The sequence below is a fragment of the Narcine bancroftii genome, chromosome 3, assembly GCF_036971445.1.
Source record: "Narcine bancroftii isolate sNarBan1 chromosome 3, sNarBan1.hap1, whole genome shotgun sequence".
NCBI lineage: Eukaryota > Metazoa > Chordata > Chondrichthyes > Torpediniformes > Narcinidae > Narcine > Narcine bancroftii.
This window is the reverse complement of record NC_091471.1, coordinates 212,596,548-212,623,232: the sequence shown is the minus strand read 5'-3', so window position 1 is coordinate 212,623,232 and position 26,685 is coordinate 212,596,548. Positions and strand designations below refer to the sequence as shown.

Below are 26,685 nucleotides of genomic sequence, written 5' to 3'. Positions count from 1 at the left end.
TCGGCCATTCACAGATCATACTGAGGAAACGTGTGGAGCAGAATCAGCAAGAGGATGAGAATCCTCAGCCACTGGAAGGAGGTAAAGAGCCTGAAGACGAAAACCCAGCGGCACCAGGACAGCTTCTTCCACTCTGCCAACAGATTTCTGAATGGACAATGAACCACAGATACAACCTCACTTTCTCTAAAAACACACAATGCTGGAGAAACTCAGCAGGTCAAACAGTGGCCTTTATATCGCAAAGGTAAAAGTACAGAACCGATGTTTCGGGCTTGGGCCCTTCATCAAGGCATCCGAGCAAAAGGTAAAGGGGGGGAGGGGGAAGGTGTGGTCGCAAAGGCAGGAGGTGATAGGTGGAAAAGGGAGGGGGCAGGAATGATCAAAGGGAAAGAGGGATGGTTAGGCAAAGGGAGGGAGAACTGGAAAGGGGAAGGGAAGGAGGGAGGGGAAGAAGAGAGCAGTTTAGCAGAAACCAGAAAAGTCGATGCTAATGCCATCTGGTCAGAGAGTGCCCAGACAAAAAATTTGCAGGTGGTTTTGGTGGGACAGTGCATAAGGCCATGGACAGACATGTGCGTGTGGGAGTGTGACACAGAACTGAAATGGTTGGGTATTGGGACGTCTCTGTCACTGGTGCGGACGGAGCAGAGGTGTTCAGCGAAGGGATCTCCAAGTCTGTACCCAGTCTCTCTGATGTAGAGAAGGCCAAAAAGGGAGCACCTCAGGGTCAACACCAAAGGGGGGTGGATTTGCGGGCATTGCCCCCCCCCCAAACAAGGCATTGTGGAACCCCCCTCATTGCTCACAGTCATCGCCCCCCCAAATGAGGTATTGTAACCTCCCACCCGCAGCACTAGCATCACTAGCGTGCTGTCGCCGGATGGAGATTCATGGTAGGCAGGTAGGCATCGCTATCTAGGGAAATAGAGCAAGTTTGCTCGCTGAGCAAGTTTCAGAGTGTCATATTATGTCCCCCACAGTTACCCTAATGTCCCTGGCAAGGACTTTTTCTAGCTTTGACCCCAATTCAGTAAATCAGTCCTGCGGATACACAAGAGTTGGTTTACTTGAAAGGCCTGTTTGGGGCCCGAGACCATGGTGTGGGTGCAATTGTTGCACCTCCTGCAGCCACAGGGCAAGGTGCTGGGGTCGGGAGGGGAGGGGCGATTGGTGGAGAGGAATGAGTGCATGAGGGAGTCATGGAAGGAGTGGTCCCTGTGAAAGACAGAGAGGAGAGAAGAGAGGAAGATGTGTCTGGTAGTGGGATCTTGTTGTAAGTGCCAGAAATTCTGGAGGATGATGTGTTGGATGCAGAGGCTGGTGAGGTGGTAGGTGAGGATAAGGAGGACTATTTTTATTGCGTCTGGGGGCAGAGGGGGACCAAGTCAGATAAGCAAGAAATTAAGGAGATGTGAGTGAGGGTTGAGTTGGTGGTGGAGGGGAAGCCATGTTGGTGGAAGAAGGCAGGCATTTTGAAGATCTGGACTGAAAAACCTCATCTTGGGAACAGATGCAGGGGAGACGGAGAAATTGAGAGAAGGGGACAGAATCTTTGCAGGGGACTGGATGTGAGGAAGTGTAGTCAAGGTAGTTGTGGGAGTTAGTGGGCTTGTTATATCTCTCAGTAGAAAGCTTGTCTCCTGAGATGGAGACAGAGATCCAGGAAGGGGAGAATGTTGTCAGGGATGGACCAGGTAAGTTTGAGATTAGGATGGAAGTTGGCCGCAAAGTGGATGAAGATGACAAGCTCATCGCAGGTGCATGCAGCAGCCCGATTTAGTCATCGATAAACCGGAGGAAGAGTTGAGGGGTCTTGCCTGTGTAGACTTGCAGTATGGATTGCTCCATAAACAGGCAGGCATAGCTGGGACCCATGTGGGTACCCATGGCTACTCCTTTGATTTAGAGGAAGTGAGACAAGTTAAAGGAGAAGTTTTTTTAGAGTGAGGATAAGTTCTGTCAGGTGGAGGAGGGTGGTGGTGGGTGGAGATAGGTTGGGTCTCTGGTCCAGAAAGAAGCAAAGTGTAGGGGGATGGAGGTATTAAGGGGTTGGACATCTGTCATGAAGATGAGGCAGTATGGATCGGGGAATCTGAAGTCATCGGAGGAAATGTGAGGTATCACGGATGTATGTGGGGAAGGATTGGATTGGGGGAGAAAAGATAGAGTCAAGATAAGATTAAACTAGTTTGGGGGACAAGAGCACGCAGAAACAATGGGTCTACCCAGATGGTTGGTGTGTCTTGTGTACCTACTGACATTTTTCCATACCTTGATGAAGGGCTCAAGCCCGAAACATCGGTTATGTAGTTTTACCTTTGCATAAAAGACATTGACCTGCTGAATTTCTCCAGCATAACACCATGCATCTTTGGAACATGGCGGTGCTGTCGGAACCACTATAATGGCAGAGCTACTGCTGGTGCGGACCTGCGTGGAGTGAGGAGCGGAAATACAGCGCTCCCACAGGGTCCAACCACCCAGACAACTACTGTCAACTCTGCACAGGCTTTGAACAGCCTGTTAAAAGAGCCGATGGTATTTTTATTTAAAATCCCACGACTGCGGGGTCTGTGCCTAAGATGGTGGCGTCTCTGATTGGAAGCAGCTATGAGGTGTTGTAGTCTCCAGTGGAGCAGGGCATCAGAAAACAGGGAGACCATCCCCCATCTGAGGAGAAGCAAGGGAGACGACCCACAAGCTGGTGACTACGGTAGCAGACCAATGAGGGAGCTCTGCAGCTGAAAAACCAATTAATGCAGCCGGCTGTTGAAGACTCGAGGTTGTGGGTTGCTTGAAACTGCTGTCGGGAGACTCACGCCAGGCTGCGAACTGCTGGAGACTTGCTTGAAACTGGCAGAAGGGGTACCAGGATGCAAGGGGATGCTGAAGGGTTCCCAATCGTGCCGGAGATTCAGATCTGGAGTTTGGGTTGCCCGTGGTTTGGACTGGACTCTGTGGCTGTGGAGGCAGCGGAAGAGCTGGAGGCGAATCTCCGGACACTCAGTGACTCTGGGGTGGGATTCTCTTTTGCTTTTCTTTCTCTGACTGTAAGAGGCACTTCAGGCAATTTCTGCCAATGGCGAATCTGTCCGCCTTACAGCAGGCAAAAGCAATTTCATGTAATATGACACTGCTTTATTACAATGACAATAAATTGAACCTTGATATTGAATCATTGTGTGCTTTTACTTCAACCACGGTGTCTACAGATTTTCGTGTTTTACCTCATTTACTCTTATTTTTGTACTAAATTTCTTTATTTTTAAATGAAATTTTATAGCAATATTTGCACTGTATCGCAAACAACGAATTTCATGATAAAAAATTTGGATTCTGATCCTGAGATTATCCGTAAATGTGCATGCTTCAGAAACTCCAGTAGGCTTCAAAGCACAATGATAATAAACCATTGCTAGTTTTGCCTTAAAATTTGAACCAATGTGATGGTAACTGATTAATTTCTGGTTTAATTAAGCCCATCACATCAAAATAACTTGAGAAATAAAAGCACGAGTTATTTTGTCAGTAAAAGCTGCCACAAGTTAATCTTAATATTTACCGGCGGTAATTCTGCTTCTTCCTTCTCCCCTTTCTGCTTTTTGGTTCCCTCGCACTGAGTTACATTTGAAGAGGATGACGATTCCACTTCTGATTTTGAACCAGAGTTAGTGGAGTTCTCATCTCCAGGAGTAAGAGAGGGGACTCCAGGTCCAAGTCCACAACCTTGCTGAGCTGTAAAGTCGAGAGGCATCAGTGATGGTGGCTCCCTGCAACAAAATTAGGATTGAAAAAGCTTTAACTACACCTTAGGTCACAAGTGAACTCAATTACATCAATAAAGGGGTAAAACACAGGATTCTGTTGACCCTGTGGTTAAATGAAAACACACACAAATGCTGGAAAAACTCAACAGGTCAAACAGTGCCTTTATGTAGCAAAGGTGAAGATATATCACCAACGTTTCGGGCTTGAGCCTTTCATCAAGGTGTCTTTTTTTTAGTAGGGGGTTGGAGCCTGGGTTGGGGTGGGTGGAGCCTGGGTTGGGGTGGGTGGAGCCTGGGTTGGGGTGGGTGGCAATGGCGTTGGGAGCTCCAACGAGTCGGCGACCAGGGCCCGGATACTGACATAAGATGGCATCTGCGCCTCCAATGAGTGGGGTGGTGGTGTGGGTGGCCATGCGGTGGGAGCTCTATAGTGTAGGCTGCTGGGGTCTGGGCCCAGGGTCAGCGGCCGTGGAGGTGGGAGCTCTGCTTCGTGGGTGGCCAAGGCCTGGGCTCGGGTCCGAGGCTGTGGTGGTGGGAGCTCTGTGGTTGTGGCGGCCAGTCTGGGTCACGGCCGTAGTGGTGAGAGTTCTGGAGACCAGGTGACTGGGGCCAAGATGGGGAATCCACGTGGAGGGTCGCAGATGCTGCAGTCTCCAAGGAGGGGAGCTTACGATCCTTGATGGATGCCAGGTGAGGGCTTGATGAAGGGCTCAAGCCCGAAACATTGGTGATGTTTACCTTTATTGATGTAAAAACACACAAATGCTGGAGAAACTCGGCAGGTCAAAGAGTGCCTTTATGTAGCAAAGGTAAACATCACCAACGTTTCGGGCTTGAGCCCTTCATCAAGCCCTCACCTGGCATCCATCAAGGAAGTGACTTCATGTTGGACAGAGCTGCTAAATCTGAGAGAGCACATTTGTAAAAATAGTGCCATATAAAGCTATTTTTTAGTCTTGATAGAGAGTCCAAACCAAAAACGTTGGTTCCACAGATTTACCACCCTCTGGCTGAAGAAATTCCTCCATATCTCTGTTCTAAATGGACGCCCTTCAATCCTGAAGTTGTGCCCTCTTGTCCTAGACTCTCCCACCATGGGAAACAACCTTTCTACATCTACTCTGTCCATGCCTTTCAACATTCAAAATGTTTCAATGAGATCCTTCATTCTCCTAAATTCCAACAAGTACAGGCCAAGACCTGTCAAACACACCTCGTTAGCTAACCTTTTCTTTCCTGGAATCATCCTTGTGAACTTCCTCTGTTCTCTCTAATGTCAACTGAAGAGAGGCAAGGACAGGAAATAATAGGCTGCTTAGCCTAACTTCAGTGGTTAGCAAGATTAATTTACATTTTTGCATTAATTTACATTTCCATTAATAAGGAAGAGATTTCAGGGTACTTGAAAACATAAAGCAGGCCAAAATCAACATAGTTTTCTTCAGCAGAGATCTTGACTGACAAATCTGTTGGAATTAAACAAAGAAGTCTGCTGAGTTTATAGTAAAAACACAGAAATGCTGGAGGAACTCAGCCAGTCTCACAGTGTCCATAGGAGGTAAAGATATATAACCAACATTTCGGGTCTGAGCCCTTCTTCAAGGTGTGAGCAAAAAGCAGACAGGCATCTGCTTTCATTGAAACCTATGAAATATTAAAGGGGTACTTTTAAAGCAAAGATTGATAGGTTTTTGATTAGCAAGGGTGTAAAAGTATATGGAATGAAAGTATTACCATATGAGGAGCATTTGAGAGGTCTTGGTCTGTACAACTTGGAATTTGGGAGAATGAGTGAGGATCTCAGTGAAACATTTTGAAAGTTGAAAGGCATTGGCAGAGTAGATGAAGAAAGGTTGTTTCTCAGGGTAGGAGAGTCTAGGACGAGAGGACTCAACTTCAGGATCAAAGGGGATCCGCGTGGAACAGATATGTTGAGGAATTCCTTTAGCTAGAGGGTGGTGGATCTGTGGAATTTGTTGCCACAAGCAGTTGTGGAGGCCAAGTATTTGGGCATATATGTCAGAGATTGATTAGCTAGGGCATCAAAGGTTATGGGGAGAAGGGCAGGAAGTGGGATGGAATAGGAAAATAGATTAGCTTCTGATTGAATGGGGGAGCAGACTCGATGGACTATTTTTGCTCCTATGTCTTATGGTCTTAAAAGATTATGGAGAGAAGGCAGGAGAAAGAACTTTAAAAAGAAAAATACATCAGCTATGATTTGAATAGTCAAGCAGACTTGATGGGCTGAATGGTCACATTCTCCTCCAATGTCCTGTGGTAAACACATTTAATACTCTTTATAATAATTACATGCATTCACTGTAAACCTCAAATCTCTAACCCCATCTCAAACAATCCTGTTTCTTGTTCCTGTGATATTTATCTCTCCCATGCAATGTGCACCTTTTGCATCCTTCTCCTTAGTTCAATGTGGTCACCACTCCATTGCCCAATTAGTTTAAACACGCGGTTCATTGGTCCTGAACTGTCTCTTCACCCATTCCTATGGACGCTGTGAGACCAGCTGATTCCTCCAGCATCTCTGGGCCTTTTATTGAAACTTACGGACATGATTCTCAAAGTTTTTTTTTCTGTAATATCAAAGGGAAATTGCCAGAAATCTGAATAATTATATTTCAGTGAGCATATTTTGACCCCAAGACAAATTTATAGCAGGAGATTATGAAAAGCCCTGTGCAGGTTCCAGACTTCTTCCCAAACGTCAGCAGTGGGGTTAAGAACCAATGCAAATGACGTGCACCCTTCATTTCACTGGTGTGATCACAATGTAGTGTCAATGACTGATTTGAACAACAAGCTTACAGAGAATGGGTGATGCAGTCTTTATTGCAGTGATCACCAAATGTAAATCATTCAACAAAAGTATGAATTAACTGAGTATAAAATACAGAAGTGACAAATTAAATTTAATCATGGAGTGCAAAGGAAATTTATTGTTCATAAACCTGCATTTAGGTCTGCAACATTTTTTGATGACGTGTTGCCTCAGGCCCTACTTGCTGCTGAAGCCCTCACGTGAACATGGACTATTTCAATCCCACTCCCACCCCACCTTCCCAACCTACTGCAAATTTCAGGTCATATAACTATGCACCTAGCCCTATTCAATCAACACCCAGTGCACTGTCAAGCAATGGCTTAAGGTCAAGTAATGCTTCATTTTAAAAAAAATTCTCACTCTAATCTGCAACTCCCTCCTTGGTCTGAACTCTCTGTTATTGTAACCTCCTTCAGGTCTACAATCCTTTTTACTCCCTTACGTATGACTGCCATACCAATATGCAAGTTAGATTTCAGATTTATTGTTGGAGTACATGGATGACATCACATACAAGCCTGAGATTCCTTTTCTGCGGGCGCGGCAGAATTACCTTCAGTCCTTCATTACTGAACCACATGCTCTGAGTTTTGTCCACAAACCTTTCTGCTTTTCAACCTTAAAGAATCGCTGAAAATTACCTCCTTCCCAAGCTGTCTCAAGTGATTCAAAGTCAACTTCTGTTTGATACTCCTTCGGCAACTTGTTTTTACTGTTTGTTTGTTACTCCTCTACTTCCAAGTGGCTCTGGTCATTGTGTGAAGCTGAAGTTTTTTTTTGAGCACACAGCACGATAACAGGCCCTTCAGGCCCACGAGCCCCTGCTGCCCAAATAAACCCAATTAACCTACAACTCCTGTATGTTTTGAGAAGAAATCGGAGCACCTGGAGGAAACCCACGCAGACACAGGGAGAATGTATGAACTCCAAAAAGACGGCGCGGGATTTGAACCCTAGTCCCAATCGCTGGCACGGTAACAGCGTTGTACTAACTGCTATGCTAATCATACTGCCCATGTTGTGCTATAAGTAAGCTGACTATTTTTGCAAAATGAAGCACACAATATTGGAAGGAACTCAAAAAGTTAAGAAGTGTTCTTCAAACCAACCTGTTCATCAAATCCAGTTTTGAAGATTCTGGTATGACAAAGGAGGTATCTTTGAAGTTTTTGTCTTGGCTGTTTAGCATATCGTACTGATCGGTGGAGAAAGACATTGTGCTTTCAGAGACTTGAGAGGTAATTTTCTTGTTGACAGTAACACCTCCTTTCATCGTGGAATGTTTGAGTCCTTGACAGTCTGCGTCGACATCCTTTTGGGAAGAGGACTTCGGCCTTGCATTCTGAAATTTGGTTTCATCTTCCATGATCACGCTGTTCATCCTCTCAGCCTGCAGTGAACTGTCTGGATACTGCTTCTGCATTTCCACTCCATTCATTTTGTTCGACGGAGGATCATTTGTGCCCTGTAACAATCACATTCTTCCCTTTAGTCAAATTATGCCCTTCATATATTCTTTCAAAAGCAGCTTACAGCGATTGCTCAATTTGAAATCATTTTTTCAAAAAAACATTGGACCCTTCCAAAAGAATACATTCCCTTGCTAATTAACAATCAATCAAATTAAATGTAACTGCCAGAACAATGACCAACACATAAAAGCTGAAAAACTCTCTCCGAAAATGCATTCAGAACACAATCAAATTCAGTTGCATCACAACTTAATTCAATGGCTTCTTGTGTAGTGAGTATCAGAAAGAACATTAATGAGGGAATGGGGGGTAGTTTTAAAGGATCCCTGGTTAATGCTGATCGGGAGACATAAAGACTAAAATATTCGGAATTAAGAGGAAAGCACAAACTTATGGTATGAGAAGCAAGCAATTCGATAGAAAAAAAAGCACAGAATGAGCTTGCCATTGGAATAAAAAACCTTCCATTGCTGATAAAGTACTGCATAACCTCTTCAAATAGGAGGCAAACACACGTTACCAGTCCTGCTGAATTTATGTATTTTAAACTTAAATTATATTTTTAGCACGGTAGAAGCCGATTCTGGCTGCGTGCACCCATGCCACCCAATTCTTCTTTCTTTCTTTGGCTTGGCTTCGCGGACGAAGATTTATGGAGGGGTAGGTCCACGTCTGCTGCAGGCTCGTTGGTGACTGACAAGTCCGATGCGGGACAGGCAGGCGCGGTTGCAAGGGAAAATTGGTGGGTTGGGGTTGGGTGTTGGGTTTTTCCTCCTTTGTCTTTTGTCAGTGAGGTGGGCTCTGCAGTCTTCTTCAAAGGAGGTTGCTGCCTGCCGAACTGTGAGGCGCCAAGATGCACGGTTGGAGGCGATATCAGCCCACCGGCAATGGTCAATGTGGCATCCAAATTAACATACAACCCTGTTCGCTTTGGAATGTGGGCGGAAACCAAAGCACACAGGGAAAACCCATAAAGATACAGGGAGAAGATACACATTCCTTTTAGACAGCGTCGGATCCGAAACTGGGTCGCTGTAATCGCGTCGCGCTAACCATTTAGTTGTGTGACTGCAGGGGAATGGGTTACTATACTCTGATCGACGAGCAAAGGGCTAACAAGGAGTAAGTATTAGATCACTACCCCAGGCCATCAAGTAAAATGGACCACAAATTTTTATTCAAAAGGCTTGCTTCCTGAAAAAAATTGGGGGTAATGATAGATGACTTCAAGCTTAACAGAAAGATAATTTCCGATTTGCTGTATATGTAGGAAGTTGGAGAAACATTACATTAACTTTGATTGAATTTAGCATGTTTAATCGCATAATGATGCTCTCAGGTTGACTGCACATGTTGCACAGCAAATGTGAGGAGCCCAGGGTTTGTCTTGGTTTCCAATTTTACAACCAAAGTTGAGCTCATAGGCTTTCTTTATAAGTGCAGTCATGCCATAACTTTGAGCCCTAAGTGTATGCTCGCCATAAATGTAACAGAATGTATCACAGCTGTTATGATGTTGACAAGACATTTTGGCTGTACTGAATCTTCCGGAAGACAATAAACGCTATTGTTAAGTATACTCACTGTGCATGTGCATGGTCTTGTGTTCACTCTATACCAATGTGCAGCATCTGTATATGTGAGCTGTTTTTATAGCCTATATGCATCTATCCTGACTAAGCATGCTCAGGCCAAGAAAATATTTGTATAGCAGCTGCACTGAGTGCATGCCCAGGCATGCTTAGTCTGACCAAAACAGCTTGATTTGTGGGTAATATACCAGTAGACTTAAAATATGACAGGAAATCTCAAAAATTGGTTATATTCGAGAAAGGTACATGATAGGAACATCAAATACACTCAACACTGTTCATTGTCCAGTATGAGCGAGGCAAATGTACAAAGAGTACAAGGCCTAACATTTTCTTTCAAGGAAGGAAAAGTGATGACAGTGAGAGGTTCTGAAGGAAAAAAGGGGAGGAATATGCGGAGATTAAAAATTAACATTAATTGTCTAAAAACTCAAACTGTCATGCTCATGATCTCAAAGCTAATGCTGTGTGCAGTTACTTTGTCTTGTAATCTTGATGCTCTAATAACTAAAAACACAATGCCGGAGAAGCTCAGCAGGTCAAATAAAGACAAAAAATACAGAACTGACGTTTCGGGCTTGAGGCTCAAGCCTGAAACATTGGATTTGTATTTTTATCTTTGCGATGTAAAGTACCCTGTTTGACTGCTGGGTTTCTCCAGCACTGTGTTTTTACTTCAACCTCAGTGTCTGCAGACTTTTATGTTTTTCTTATGCTCCAGTAACATATTTATGACTGTTTTCTCAGAGGAAATTCAAACCCTATTTAAATTTAATGTTCTATTAAACTCAATAAAAATATATAAAAAAGATAAATTTAATGTTCACAAGCAATGTTTTGTATATCATGGTTATTCTCTTCAAGGGATGAGAGTGGTCCCTCATGATCCACAAGCAAGGCTTTCCACCCTCCTGCTGGCTCCAATTCTCCTTATACCAACCCATCATACCTTTACTCCCAACAAGAGACACTCTCAATGATCATTCTTTCCATGTTGGACAATTCCACTCTCATGTGCTCTGTTCCAATTGGTACCCTTCTCCTAACTCATTTTGAATCTGTTCTCCACTCACTTTTCATCGTTCCTCCGCTTCATTACTTACACCAAGTCACACTCCTTCTGCCCAGTACAACTGATAGTTTCCTGCATTTTCAGGCCATGACTGCTTCACAAACCTTTCGATGCCTAGTCTCCAATTTTCCCTCTTCTTCCGTAAATTGTTTCAGTTATTTCTTTGATTTTGAACTTTCAATCAGCCAGAGAGAAAATTCCGCACTCAGCTGAAATATTACATACAATTCTATAACAAGCATCTCCATGCATGTTTAAGCAAGAAAATCACTTCACTGATTAGGCTTAGACAAAAATGCAAACCCACCCCAAGATCGATCAACTACTACTACCTCAAGAGCTAGTCGAAAAAAATGACAGGGTCAGCGATCCGGTTTCGAATCTGGCGCTGTCCGTAAGAAGTTTGTACATTCTCCGGGTATGCTGGTTGCCTCCCACCCTTCAAAACATATGGGTTTGAAGGTTAATTTGGGTGTAATTGGATGACATTGGTGGAAATATCTGGAATTGGCTTCTACCCCGTCTGTAAATAAAATTTAAATGAAATTTTTTTTAAAATTAAAAAATATAATGCTCTGGGCACTTTGGTTTCCTCCTACCCTTCAAAACAGACTGGGGTTGTAGGTTAATTTGGATATTTAAGTAGCATGGGCTCGGGGGCTTGAAGGGCCTGTACTATTCTGTAAATCTAACATTTAAAATTTAAAAATTAAAAATGTTAAACATTTTAAAAATTCAAATAAATAAGACGATGGATGAAGAAAAAGGCACAGAGGAAACACAATCGCAGATTAAGAGACTTCCACAGAGCATTTATGAAAATTATTTGTCCTCTTTGATTTGACAGGAATCGTATCTTAATGCAGCATTAAAAAAAGCACAATAAATTTTTGAAGTGCAGCTAAAATATCTGAAATATTTTGAGGTTAGCAGCAATTTAAATTTGTGTTGAGGGCCTGCAGTAACATGTATTGCTGGGATAAGCTTACTTACCAAATTGTGCTTTCATGGTTCTGGTGAAAGGAACTGTCATTTTTTCTACATACAGCATACGATACGGTGCCACCAAAATACCCCAATTAACCTACAACCCCACTTGGTTTTTGGGGGTTGGGAGAAAACCGGAGCCCCCAGGGGAAACCCATGCAGACACAGGGAGAATGTACAAACTCCTTATAGAGAGCGCGGGATTTGAACTCCGGTCGTTGGCACTGTAACAGTGTGGCGCTAACCGTTATTTTAACCATGCTGCCCATAATGTATACTTTTTTAATTGCCTTCATGAAATATATATTTATTGGTTTCACGACTCACATTTTTTCATGATGGTTATCAGTGGCACAAATAGATGGCCAAAGAATTATACTAATCTTAATAAATTCCTCTCTGTTATTAGAGGGTTATTTTTTTTATTGCAATTTACCGTATTATTAGATGTCAACAGCTCTCCACTGGCACCGTGACAGAGGTGCACCAAAGAAGAGGTACAAGGACTGCCTAAAGAAATCTCTTGGTGCCTGCCACATTGATCACTGCCAGTGGGCTGATATCGCCTCAAACCGTGCATCTTGGTGCCTCACAGTTCGGCGGGCAGCAACCTCCTTTGAAGAAGACCGCAGAGCCCACCTCACTGACAAAAGACAAAGGAGGAAAAACCCAACACCCAACCCCAACCCACCAATTTTCCCTTGCAACCGCTGCAACCGTGTCTGCCTGTCCCGCGTCGGACTTGTCAGCCACAAACGAGCCTGCAGCTGACATGGACATTACCCCTCCATAAATCTTCGGCCACGAAGCCAAGCCAAAGAAGAAAGAAAGAAAGAAGAAAAGAAGATGTCAACATGTAACTTTGTGTAAATCATAGACAGTTTGGCCCATTGAGTCTGCATTGACGCAAACCACTATTTTCACACTAATCATAGCCTAATCAATTTTATTCTCCTGATGTTCCCATTAATTCCCTCAGATTCCACCATTCATTGGTGCACTAGGTGCAGTTTACAGTGACCAGTTAACGGACCAACTCTCACACGTCTTTTGGACGTGGGAGCTGAACAGGGTCACAGGGTCAGCGTCGGCGGGGCATTCGTGGGCATTGACCCCCAAATGAAATATTGTGACTCTCCCACCCGCTTGTGGCCATTGCCCCCCCCAAATGAGATAGAGTAACCCCCGCCCCCCCAACCCACAGCACCAGCGTCACTAGCATGCATCAAGGGTCACTAGCATCTAGCAACACTATCCACACAATATAAGCAGCATGTTTGTCTACTATGTCGGAAGGTCGGCAGTGGGTCACCACTGCATGGAGCAGGCTCAGGTAGGCACCACCTCCACCCTCCCCCGCTGAGCGTGTTTTCGAGTGTCAGATTGTGCACCTCGCGGTTACCCTAATGGCCCCCTCCCCACTAAGACATGTTCTGGCACCGACCCTGGAGCCAAAGGAAACCCGTGCACTCACAACAAGAACATGCAAACTTCAAACAAGTAGCTCTTGGATTTTCGATCAAACCTGTGAGACAGCAGTCATTCTCTGTGCCCTACCACCTCTGACTTTTAAAGCAGAATCTTTTGTGAAAAGATCATACTTACACTCTATTGAAATGAAGAAAATATCAGGGACAGAGGTGGTCATGACTTTTCTTGTGGGGTTTAAAGGAACATTCCGTTCCCAAGTCCCCACATTCTGCTAAGTTACTTTGTCTTTGAGTTAATCATTTAGAACAAAAACTTGGAACGGTTTCTGGAGCTTAATCAGTGTTAGCTGATTAATGTTGGTGGAGAGGAACCAGAACACGCGGTAGTATACACCTCACAATGTAGAAATCATTCAGCCCATTGAGTCTATGCCAATTCCGAGAGGAACCCATAAGACATAGGAGCAGAAGTGGGCCATTTGGCCCATAATGTTATTCTACCATTCTCCCACTCAGCCCCACTCCCCTGCCTTCTCCACATAACTCTTGATACCCTGACTATTCAGATAGTTATCCATCTCTGCCTTAAATACCCAATAACCTGGCCTCCACAGCCACCGTGCCGGCAAATTCCAGAGGTTCACCGCTCTCTGGCTGAGGAAATCCTGATTAGTCCAATTCAATCACAGAATGTACTGAAATCTCTTTGTTCTTATAATCCTGGAAACAATCGTCAAGCCAGGGAGCAACTGTAAAAAGGCAAAGTGTTAATGTTTCAGATGGAAGAGACTTAGTCCGAAATGGGAAGGAAAGAAAGTTTGCTTAAGGTTTCAGGAAATATTGACAAATAGGGAATAGCTCTTCAAAGATTTGGCCGGGATTATTGTGACAAATTGAAGATTAAGTTATTCAGTTAAAACGATTAATGCAGTGCTTCTCAACCTTTTTCTTTTGACTCACATTCCACCTTAAGCAATCCCTTACTAATCACAGAGCACTGATGGCATAAGGATTACTTAAAGTGGTATGTGAGTGGAAAGAAAAAGGTTGAGAACCACTGGATTAATGCAAAGAGGGACAAGGGGGAAAGATGGAGTGGAAAGAGAGGGGAAAAAGGGGGAGTATAGCAAGATGACTGGGGTAGGGGAGGGAGTGAGAAGGGTGAGGAGGGTGCAGACACAGAGGGATACTAAAAGGAGGAACGTAGGGAGGGGGTTGAGGGGAGAGGGAGGGTGTGAGGATAGAGAGGAGGCGAGCGCAAGGCAGGGGGAGGGTGGAGGGAGGGGGTGAGAGCACAGGGAATGCAGAGGGGGCAAGGACGGAGGGGATGAGGGTGAGGCAGTGGGAGGGGCCAAGCAGATGGAGGGGGTAAGGCTGGAGGGATGGGGAGGGTGGAGAGAGGGGTGAGGGAGGATGGAGGGTGCAAGGAGGATGTGGAAGGAAGCACAGACAATGAAATGTACCACTTGTAAAGTGCAGTATTGTAAAAAATGTCTGCACCCATCCTCCCTCGCTGCATGTTAGAGGTATCTTGTTTTTACCCATTCTATGTTCAGATCTTTGACATGCAATGTTAATTTCTCTCTCCATAACTGCTGCCTGAAAACCTGTGTAACCATAATTTTCTTTCATATTTTAGATTCCCAGCACATGCAGTTTTTAAAAATTTTGCTGTTCCTCTTACACTCACCCAATTTTTCCTAACTGCCCAGATTCTGCAGCAAATTTCCAGCACATCTTTTGGATATGGGTAAGAAGATGAGCACCCAGGGCTGTACCACATTGTCAGAGTGTTAACATGCCAACTCCACATAGTCAGCAGGGCTTCACTGAACCTGGTTTGCCTCACTGTGATGCCACAAGGCAAAACAAGCTTTTCCTCATCTAGTTTGGCTGGTGTTACCAATCAAGCGCATTTCACAGAGAGGCTCTCCAGTGACTATACTTTGTGAGGAGTTTCAGGAGATTTGATATGTCACCAAAAACTATTGGAAGTTTCTGCAGGTGTACCGTGGAGAACATTCTGACTGGTTGTGTCACTGTCTGGTATGGAGCTGCAAATGCATAGGACCGGAAAAGGCTGCAAAGAGTTGTCAATTTGGCCAGCTCCATCATGGATATCAGTCTTCACTCCATCGAGGACATCTACAAGAGATGGTGCCTTAAGAAAGTAATCTCTATCCTTCAAGGACCCTCACCACCCAGGCTGAGCCCATTTCACCCTGCCTCCATCAGGAAGGAGGTACAGGAGCCTGAAGACGAACACCCAATGGTACAAAAACCTCCACCATCAGATTTCAGAATGGACAATGAACCATGAACTCACTTTCTCTTCTCTTTATTTTTATAGTATTTGCACTGTAATGAACCAACAAAACAACAAATTTCACGACATGTTCATGATAATCAATTCTGATTCTGAAAGACTGAAATCTGCTTTTGTTACACACACATTCAACAGGATTTGATCCCTCATCAGTAAGAACATTGTTCTTGCTCTTTATCAACTACCCTCAAGATGTGACAGCCTTGCTTCTCGTATCCTGCGATTCACATCACATCATCTCTTCAGCTATGCTGTTGCAAAATGAGCACTCGGATTTTTGCCCCAGCAACAAAGGAACTCAATTACTTTCAAATCAGATTACATGCGACTGATTGGAACTGGTATGTGGTGAGGATCACAAGGGACTGCAGTCCACCTACCACATCTCCCCAACCCCCCCACCCCTTCCATGTTGTCTTGAGCAATGTTGTCAAAGCAATGTTGGGAGAATTCTGCCTCCTTGGGAGGATAGCAGACTGTAATCATCAGGTGTCATTCATGAAACGTGTCAGTGTTTGAACTGTAGGGACCAGCCCTGTGAACTGCTTCACCTTTTGTGGTTTCAAATTACTTCCATTTTATTTTAAGATTCAAGATTATTTTACCGTCATGTAATAAAGCAAAAAATGTAATATTACACAAAATTTCCTTTAGTCTACTGTAAAGTAGGCAAAGGTTCGCCATCAGCACCCGCCGCTCCTCCCCTCCCATACAGTGAGAGTAACAGAAGCAAGATAGGGCTCCCCACCAGAGTCACCGAGTGTCCACGGATTAATCTCCAGTGCTCCCGCAGCCTCCGCAGCCACACAGCCTTCCGTCCAAACCACTGGCAATCCGAAGTCCAGATCCAAACTACCGACACGATCAGGAATCCTCCAGCACCGTCGGCTCCCTCTTGCGTCCCGATTCTGATACCTGGTAACCCTTCAGCCAGTCTCCAGCAGGGCGTGAGTCCTTTGAATGCAGTCACCAGCAGCCCGCATGAGTTCCTCGCCTCGAGTCACCAACAGCCTGCCACTTGTGTGTTCTTCAGTCTCAAAGTCCCAGACGAGTCCAGGCAAAGTAGAAAATATTATGCCAGATTACTCACATATGCTTTGTAAACAGTAGAAGGCTTCATGGAGTTAGTGGATGAGTCAATTATGATGTGACAAATGGATTTGAACATGCCAGTTATCATGATGTCTCCCGCCAAGGAGGATATGCACCACAGTTGCATGGGACCATAACTTGCTTCAGGCTCCTTTTCATCTGGTGTGCTGCCACCGGTGCAGGCCAATGGGGAGTGGAGACACAGCAATCCGCCGCGGGCTTCTACTGCCGACAGCTCTGTACAGGCTTTAAATGAGCTGTTAAGGGGGACAAAGATATTTTTATTTAAAATCCTGCAGCTGCAAGGTCTCGGCCAAGATGTTGGTGTCTGTGTTGGGCAGAGGTCTTGAGGGGTTGCAGAATCTGGAGGAGCAGTGGACTGGTGCATGGTACCAATAACGGGGAGCACACCACCCATTGAGAAGAAACAGAGGAGGCGAACCTAAGGGCGGTGATCATGGTGGCGGACCAGCGAAGATCTCTGCGGCTGAAAGACCCACGTAGGCGGTGAGCTGCTGGAGACCTGAGGTCAAAGGTTTTATGTGGGATGCTGCAGCCGGCTCATGAAATCTAGGTATCGGAACCAGGAATTGGGAGGGTGCTGAGGGCAAGAAGGGCTCCCAAAGGGTCTTGGGTGCTAAAGGCTTCCTCATCGTGTCGGAAGTTTGGATCTGGGCTAGGGCTGCCGATGGCTTGAACCAAACTGGAATCTTGTGCGGCTGCAGAGGCCACAGGAGCACCGGAGGGAAATTTACAGACACTCAGTGATTCTCTGAATGAAGAGAGGATTCTCTTTTGCTTCTCTTTCTCTGAATGTAAGGGGCACCAAGCAACACGAATAGCAAATCTTTGCCTTACGGCAGACTAAAGGAGTTTTGTGAAATATTACATTTCTGTTTCATTACGTCAATAAATAGTATCTGATCTAATCTGACTTGAAAAGAAATTGCCATTCCTTCTCAACACCACTGAAGATCAATCTTCACCAGAAGAACTACAGTGTTTCATGGTGAATGTTCACTTTCTCAAGGGCAATAAATATTGGCTTTGCGAGGAATAGCCACATCCTGGACATTGATCTCATGAGATAATCAGCCTCTTTTGACTTTATCGATAAAACTGTTAAATGTTAGGAGTATTGAACGCTTGTACATGACATTGCGGGCAGCAGTAATGAGACTAGTGCCCGACAAGCGGGCACTGTGCAGACTAATTTCTGGGTTACTCCATTTATCGACTCTTGCTGGCATTTTAATATCTTTTAAATTAAATATTATTTACAGCATGGTAGAAGCCGATTCCAGCCATCTAACCCGTGGTGCCCAATTACACCCATATTAACCTATAATCCTGTATGTTTTGGAGGGTGGGAGGAAACCAGAGCAACTGGAGGAAACCCACGTAGACTCGAAAATAACATGCAAACTCCTTACAGAGAGCAAAATTCAAACGTGGGTTGCTGGCACTGTAATATCGTTGCACTAACCATACCACCTTTGTCTTGAAAAGACAAAAATCCCTTGTAATCAAGATGGTGCCATTTGTGCATCGAATTTTTTGGCTCAATTATTTCCAAATTTGGACCCCTCATTATGATCTGATGTACTTCAATTTCCACTTAACTTCTCTGCATTTTCTCACCTCAAAATAACCAATATTAATCTGTCAAATCAACCCAAGATTTAGAGTATCCTGGCTGCTGCATCAGTGTAGTATGGTTGCTGTAGAGCAGTTGTTTTCAAACTGCCCCCCTAAACTTACATTCCACTCTAAATAATCCCTGTGCCTTAGGTGCTCTGTGATTAGTAAGGGATTGCTTAAGGTGGAATGTGAGTGGAAAGGAAAAGTTTGAAAGCCACTATTTTAATCGTACCTCATTGACTTATTACGTGCACAGTTTCATAACTCCAAAGGAAATGGGCCAATGACAATTTTTCTCAAGTAAAATATTTCAGAAACAATTGGGTCCAGAGCAGTGATTCTCAACTGTCCCTTCCCACTCACATACCACCTTAAGCAACCCCTTACTAATCACATCTGGCAATGCACTGCACACATGCCTGTAAAGAAATAGAGTGACCTCTTGCGATGTCCCTCCCTCGCCCGCCTGACTCGCGCTGCCATCTCTCTCCCCACTTTCCGGATTTTGGAGCTTTCCGGATTTTAGATGTCCGGATAAAGGACCGTGTACCTGTAGTAGCAGCATTGTTATCCAGACAAGGAGAGAGAAAGTAAGGCTAGTAAACCATGTCATTTAACAATTCAATTACACTGGACAACAAAGATCTTGCTGAACAGTTTTGGATGTATTTTATGGACTTTAGGCTGTTGATCACGAAAATGACCCTAAAATTTTCCTATCATGTACCTTTTTTTAGATTTAACCTGTTTTTGTGATTTCCTGTCATATCTTAAGTCAACTTCAAGCATGCAAAACCATGAAGTGAAACGTCATTGAAAATTCATTTTCTGCATTCACACTTGGGACTTCATTCCCTCCTGATCTTGATGCAGTCAGCGACAAACATAGTGAAAGGTTTCTACCAGGACATTGTGACTATGGAAAAGTGGTATGAGAACAACTAGAATCCATTAATGCTGGCCGACTATTGGACACTGACAACAGAGGCATCAAACGCTGAGTACAAACAAAAATCAGTTTCACAACATTTTTAGGTCAATTGAACTAATACAATGTGTCAGCATCATTATGTGATTAAACCTGCTAAATTCAATTTAATGTTTCTCCAACTTCCTACGTGATACAACAAATCTAAGAATATCTTTTAGTGTTCAGCTTGAAGTTGTCTATCAGAATCCTCAGTTATTTTTCATGAGCAAACCTTTAGAAAAACAATTGTTGTCCAGTGTTATCAGTGTAGCTAAATCAATTTCTAAAAGGTCTCTGACAACAACTAAGTGGAAGAGATTTTCATCCTGGACATGAAAGGGTAGCCTTTCTCCATGCTGAAGTCAGGGAAAATCTTGCCTGACATATCTGCAGGAATGCTTTGAGGAGATTACGAACTGGGCTGATAAAAGAGAGTCAATGAATGTTGTTTATTTGGATTTTCAGAATATACGAGGACTTTTCTGGCTGGCTGCCAGTGACCAGTGCTGTTGCAGTGATTGATGGTGGGTCCACTGCAGTTTATGTTGTATGTAGTGATTGCAATGATTGAAGATGATACAAAGATAGCTGGGGGGCAGGGGGTGGCAGGTAGCATGAGGAAGTAGAGTCTGCAGAGGGACTTGGAAAGGTTGATAGAATGGCAAATGCAATACCGCATAGCGAAATGTCTGGTCATGAACTGTGGTAGAAGGAATAAAGAAAAAGGCCATTTTGAAATGGGAAGAACATTCAAAAATGGATACCTCAAATGGACTTGGGAGCCCCAGTGTAGGATTGCTGGAAGGTTAACCCAAAGGTTGAATCAGTGGTAAGGAAGGCAAATGCAATGCATTTTGGGAGGACTACAACATAAAGGGAAAGATGTAATACTGAGGCTTTACATAGCATTGGTCAGACCACATCTGGATTATTGTAAGCAGTTATGGGGCCTGTAACTAAGGTATTGGAGCGGGAAGTTCACGAGAATGATCGAGGATGAAAGGGTTAATATATGAGGAGCGACTGATGGCTCTGGGCCTGGGTTCACTGGAGTTTAGAAGGATTTGGGAGGGGGATCTAATCACAACCTACCAAATATTGAAAGGGCCAGATAGAGTGAATGTGGAGATGATGTTTCCAACAGTGGGAGGGTCTATGACCAGAGGGCACAACCTCAGAATAAAAGAACATCCCTTTAGATTGGGTGGCACAGTTCGTGTAGTGGTTAGCACAATGCCTTTCCAGTGCCCAGCTATCAGGACCAGGTTGGAATCCTATGCTGTCGGTAAGGAGTTTGTAAATTTTCCCCATGTCTGCAGGGGTTTTCCACGGGGGCTCCAGTTTCCTCCTACTGTTTGAAACGTAACAGGGGTTGTTAGACTAATTGAGTGTAAATTGATAGCATGGACTCATGGGTGAAAATGGCCTGTTACCGTGGTGCATGTTTAAATTTTTTTAAAAATTAACAGAGATGAGGAAAGCTTTCTTCAGCTAGAGGGTGGTGAATCTGTGGAAATTTATGGCCACAGTCAGCTGTGGAGGCCAGGTCATTGGACAGATTTAAAGCAGAGGCCTGATGGGTTCTTGTGGATTAGTGAAGGTGTCAAAGGTTATGGAGAGAAGGCTAGAAAATGGGATTGAAAGGAAGAATAGAAAACAGAATAATAAATAAAATAGTAAAAGCTCAGGCTCAAAACATCAGCAATATATATTTTTCTCCTTTAGATGCTGAAAAGACCAGCTGAGTTCCTCCAGCATTTTGGTGTGTTTACTACAATCACAGCATCTGCAGCCTATCGTGTTTCACTCAAAAGGAGAATGCACACCAGCCACGACTTGAAGTGTAGAGCAGCCTGGATTGTCTGAATGGCCTAATTTTGCTCCTATCTCTTGTGGTCTTCTCCTCAAAGCAAGATAAATTACTGTAAGAATATATGAATTTCTGTTCCAACTTGGTCAATGAATGAAGAGAGCTGGAAATCCCCAAGGCTCAACACATAAATGACATACCGTCGTTATTAAATCCTCTCGGAGCAGACGCACAAGATCAGACACAAAATGACATTCAATCCTCTAGATATGGATTTACACAATCCAGGCTCTAATGTTAAAGAGCTTATGAGCCTGTTCTAACTTGGAAAAACAGCAGTGTTATTACAAATGTCATGTGGACCCTTTCATTATTCTCAGTCATTCATCTCCTTCCTTCGCTTTCTTTTTAAACAGAGAATGAACACAACACAGGTATTGAAATAAAAACCGACCTGATTGAATGGCATTAGAACCGATACACAAATGAGCCTGCAGCTGACGTGGACATTACCCCTCCATAAATTTTCGTCGGCGAAGCCAAGCCAAAGAAAAGAACAGATACTCTGCAAGTTTGATGTTAGGTTGGGCTATGCCGCAAAGTTGTCACTCCTAGAAAGTGAGTTACATACTCCTGGCCTTGAGCTCCAAAAATAATATACTGCACTCCTGGGGGGGGGGGGGGGGGGGGGGTGACAATTTTGGATGAGAGGCTATTAATCTGAGATGTTGTCTACCCTTAGAGCTGGAAGTGAAGGTATTGTCCTGAAAAAAATGCAAGAAAACTGTCCATGGCATCCACACCAATACCCATACCAAGATCAACACAGATGAGCTGGCTTGTAGTGAAATACGAGTCTGCAGATGCTGTGATTGTAGTAAAAAAACAGAAATGTTGGAGGAACTCATCTGGACACATAGCATCCAGAGGAGGTAAAGATGTTTTACACAAAAATGACCTCAAGGAAGGGCTCAGGCCCAAAATGTCAGTACTATATCTTTACTCCAATGGATGCTGAGATACCTGCTGAGTTCCTCTGTCATTTCTGTTTTTATAACGCTGCTTGTGACGACTAACCACGTGAAGATTGGTGCTTGGCTTTCCTGCATTAAACAATGACCTCCCTTCAGAAGTGGATGCACAGTGTGGCAGGACTACCTGTGACCAGGCATTGTATAGAAGAAATATTGTTTAACTCAGGGGTGGTCAAACTTGCTTAATTTCAGAGCCACGTACAATAAACTTCAGATGTTTGAGAGCCGCAAGACATGAGAAAATATTACATACACATTTTTAACTCTTACATGCATATTATATAAATATTAAGAAATACATATACGTATTTCTAATAAAAAGTACAAATATTTGTGTAGTAGTCAAATTTTGTGGACCAATTTTTAGGGTACCCACGTCGTTCGGTGCTTCGGGGGCTCAAATGGACGGGTAGGTGGCCAGGTCCGGGTGTTAAGTCCGTAGTTAGGGTGTTGGGAGCTCAAATGGGTGGGTGGATGTCTGGGATTGGGTGGTAAGTCCACATTCGGGATCTCGGGTGCTCAGGTGGGTGGGCAGCTTGGGCTGAGGTGAGAGTTCCCAGTCGGGGTGTCAGGGAGCTTTGATGGGTGGGTGGCCGAGCCGAGGCGAGAATCCGTGGTCGGGTTGTAGTGCAAGGGTCCATAGTCGGGGTGCTGGGAGCTCGGATAGGCGGGTGGCTGGGGCATTGGGAGCTTAGATGGGCGGGCAGCTGGTGCTGAGGTGAGTCTCCAGTTGGGGCATCGGGAGCTTGGATGGGTGGGAGGTCAGGGCCAAAAATAAGGGGATCACCTTTTAGATGCAATATACATGACAAATATTTTCAACCACAAGACACACCTGCTGACACTACCATTGTGAGCACCAGCTCGTACAATTCTCAGCCAATATATTTCCATGAGTTGCATATTATACGTCAAAGAGCTGCAAATGGCTTGCAAGCTGCAGTTTAAATTGTTATTCACTGTTCATTTGAATGGTTTATGAGAATGATTCTGAAGATGAGGGTCTGCAGTCAAAAAGAAAGAGATGGGACTATTTTCTTTAAGTGAAGGCTGAGTGGGGAGGGGGGGGGATTTTCATAGATGCCCATAAATTACTGACAGAGTGGATCATGGGAAACTGTTCCATTGATGTTGGGGTGGAGGACCAGAACTTACAGATATAAAATAAAGAATTAACACTGCCATTTCAAATATATTTATTTATTAACAACATGGTAGAAGTTGATTCCAGCCATTGAAACTCATGCTGTCCATTTAAATTTAATGTTTTTTTAATTTAAATTTTAAAATTTAAATTTAAACATACAACATGGTTACAGGCCCTTCTTGCCCATAAGCCCATACTGCCCAATTACACCCCCTGTGATTAACCTACAAGCCCTGTATGTTTCCAACGGTGGGAAGAAACCGGAGCACACGGAGAAATCCCACACAGGGAGAATGTACAAACTCCTTACAGACAGCATAGGATTTGAACCTGAGTTGCTGGCAAAGTAACAGCATTGCACTAACCGCTACGCTAACCGTGCCACCCCCTAACATAACCAATCGGTTAGTTTAACCTACCAACATAAGGAAAAGCATTTTTTTTTAGTCATGTGTGGCTGAAAACTGGAATGCACTGCTTACGGGTGGAGCTGCGGCTGGTTTTATTCTGGTATCAGAGAGAATTGGATAAACATCTAGTGAGCATAAAATTGCAAGAGTGGATTTGGAATTGGTAAGATGCTTTGGTTGAGACCTGAAACAGACATGAGGAGCCAATTGGTCTTTTTATGTGCTCTTAACCGTTCGTTGATTCACAAAGGGACAGTTTTATCTTTAATATCTTTAAATGGGGACACCCTTAATATAAAAACTCCATTCATACAGATGCCTATAAGTGGTCTTCAGACAGGTACATAAAATGCTAATGGATACTGGACCAGGAAGAGAGTTAGAGCGATGACGGTAAACTAGAGGGAGTAAAAAATGATTTGGAGCCCACAAAATATACAGAGGTACAGCATCTCAGGAAGAGAATGGAAGGAAATAGGTCCAAAGAACCAGACAACAGAGCAAAGGTGAGCGCGATCATCAGAATAAAGTGTTTGAAAGGTCCAGAAGTCTGGAAGAGCTTACAAATATTGCATAATTTCACTGTCCCATCTAGAACGTAAAACATTACATCAGGAGTATAGGCCCTTCAGCCCATGATGTTGTGCTGATGGATACAAACCTATTCAACTTAAGAAAACTGCATTTAAGATTAAAAGAATATGGTGTAGTATCTGGCTATAAAATAAATTGTGATAAAAAGAGAAACAATGCCTATAGTAAAGGTGGATTATGAGCAGTGTAAAAATGAAAGTCTATTTAAGTGGCAGAGATATGCAATTAAATATTTAGGTATTAAAATTGATAATAATTTACTTAAATTGAATTATACACTATTGCTTAAGAAAGTAGAAGATTTACGCAAATGGAAAGAACTACCTATAACATTAATAGGAAGGGTTAATTGTATAAAAAATGAATATATTCCCTGGAGAACAGTATTTATTTCAAACGCTACTTATATTTATACCATCAAAATTGTTTCAAGAACTAAACAAGTATGTAAGGAAATTTATTTGGAAAGGAAAAATGGCAAGAATTGCATTAGAAAAATTAACATGGAAATTTGAATTAGGAGGACTGCAAAGACCAAATTTTAAAAATTATTATAGAGCTGCACAATTGAGGGTTCTCTCTACTTTTTTCCAAGAGGGAGAGAAGCCAACATGGATTCATATAGAAATGAATAAAATAGGAGAAGGTAAGTTGGAGAATTTTATATTGGAGATAAGAAATATTCCTTTGTTAAAGCATCTTTCTAAAATATGGAATAAAATACATTTAGAAATGAGAATAAAAAATTTTCAGATACCAGGAATGATACTGAGTCAGAATCAACTTATTCTTTTTACAATAAATAATAAACTTTTTGATATTTGGTTTAACAAAGGAATTAAGACAATAAAAGATTGTTTTCAAGGATCAATTTTAATGACATTTGAGCAATTGAAAAGTAAGTATGGAATACAAAACAATACAATATTCTCTTATTATCAGTTAAAGAGAAAATTTAGATCCAGATTTTATATTATCTGAACAAAGTTATTTGGAACAATTAATCACAGATATAAATATTAAAAAGTTTATTTCAATTACATATACAATTTTGCAAAAAGGTATGAAAAAACCAGGAGTTCATAAGTCAAGACAAAGATGGCAGAAAGATTTAAAAATAAATATTCAGGAGGAGACTTGGTTAGAACTTTGTCAGGGCAGTACGACTAATAGTTAATGTCTGATACAGAACGGTGCAACATCATTATTCTACATCAACTATATCTTACTCCACAGAAATTAAATGGATTAAAGTCTAATTTTTCAGATAAATGGTTTATAAATAGTTTTTTTTTACATTCTATGTAGGAATGTTCAAAATTAAAGCCCTTTTGGATAGAACTGAGTTTATTTTTTGAAAGACTTGCAAAAGTTAAGTTTCCTCAAGATCCAAATTTTACTTGGAAATATTTTTGAGGCAGAATTGAAACTGAAATTAAATAAGTATCAAAAAGAATTCATTAAAATAGCCCTAGTGGTAGCTAGAAAATGTGTGGCAGTAACTTGGAAATCAGATGTGTATTTGGGAATGGGTAGATGGCAACTGAAATAGGTGGTTGTAAACCACTTGGAAAGATTACATATCATTTACATAAAAAACTTGAAATTTTTGAAAAAAATTGAGAATCAAGTGTACAAATTGTAGGAAGGGATTAAGTTGTAATCGTCCAACCTGAACATTCCAACTTCTAAAATCAAGAAAATTAAGATATGTTAGATTTTATTTGATAGTTTTAGTAAGTTTTTATAAATATTATCCAGATCTTCTCTTTCTTTTTTTCTATTGGGTTATTGGGGGAGGGGGGAGGATGGGTGGGGGAATTTTTAAAAGAATCATTATTAATTTTTTCATTATTTTTGAATAAGAAATTTATGTTTAAGTTTTTAATGCATATGTGAAATTAAATAAAATTTTCAATAAAGCACCTACTCAACAAACTAAACATTCCCTAATTCACACCCATAGCCTTCTTTTTAAAAAAATCTTCCATCCATGTGCCTATATGAGAGACTCTTAAATGCCCCTAATGTACCAGCCTCTGCCACCACCCCTGGCAATGGATTCCAAGCACCCACCACCAACTTTCCTCCCCTCACTTTGTGCAGATCTCTTCTGGTGTTTGCTGCTGTCACACCAGGTAAAAGATTCTGGTGTCCACCCTATCTATACCTCTCATAATCTTGTAGATCTCCATTAAGTCACTTTTCATCCTACTTTACTCCAAAGAGAAAAGCCCGAGCTATCCTAACCTTGCCTCATAAGATACATTCTCTAATCCAGGCATCATCTTAGTAAATCTCATCTGCACCCTCTCCAGAGCTTCCACATCCTTCCTGTAATGAGGCAACCAGAACTGAACACAAATCCCCAAGTGGTCAAACCCGAATTTGAGAGAGCTGTAACAATACCTCATGGCTCTTGAACTCAAGGATTCAATTTAAGGGATGCACACAGAGGACTGCACTTGAATGCCATGGAAAGGCGAGCTTGCATTA

At 42.8% G+C, this 26,685-nt stretch overlaps 1 protein-coding gene across 8 annotated transcripts in view; it reads right to left on the bottom strand.

Moving 5' to 3' along the window:
- ptpn13 (protein tyrosine phosphatase non-receptor type 13) overlaps positions 1-26,685 on the bottom strand; it is a 384,832-nt gene that overhangs the window by 87,821 nt on the left and 270,326 nt on the right. For all 8 annotated transcript variants that reach the window (XM_069926529.1, XM_069926531.1, XM_069926532.1 and 5 more), the window contains 2 exons: positions 7,722-8,077; positions 3,566-3,773 (listed from right to left, as the gene is read on the bottom strand). In XM_069926529.1, coding sequence (XP_069782630.1) covers positions 3,566-3,773; positions 7,722-8,077 — 564 coding nt within the window. The remainder of the gene's footprint in view (positions 1-3,565; positions 3,774-7,721; positions 8,078-26,685) is intronic.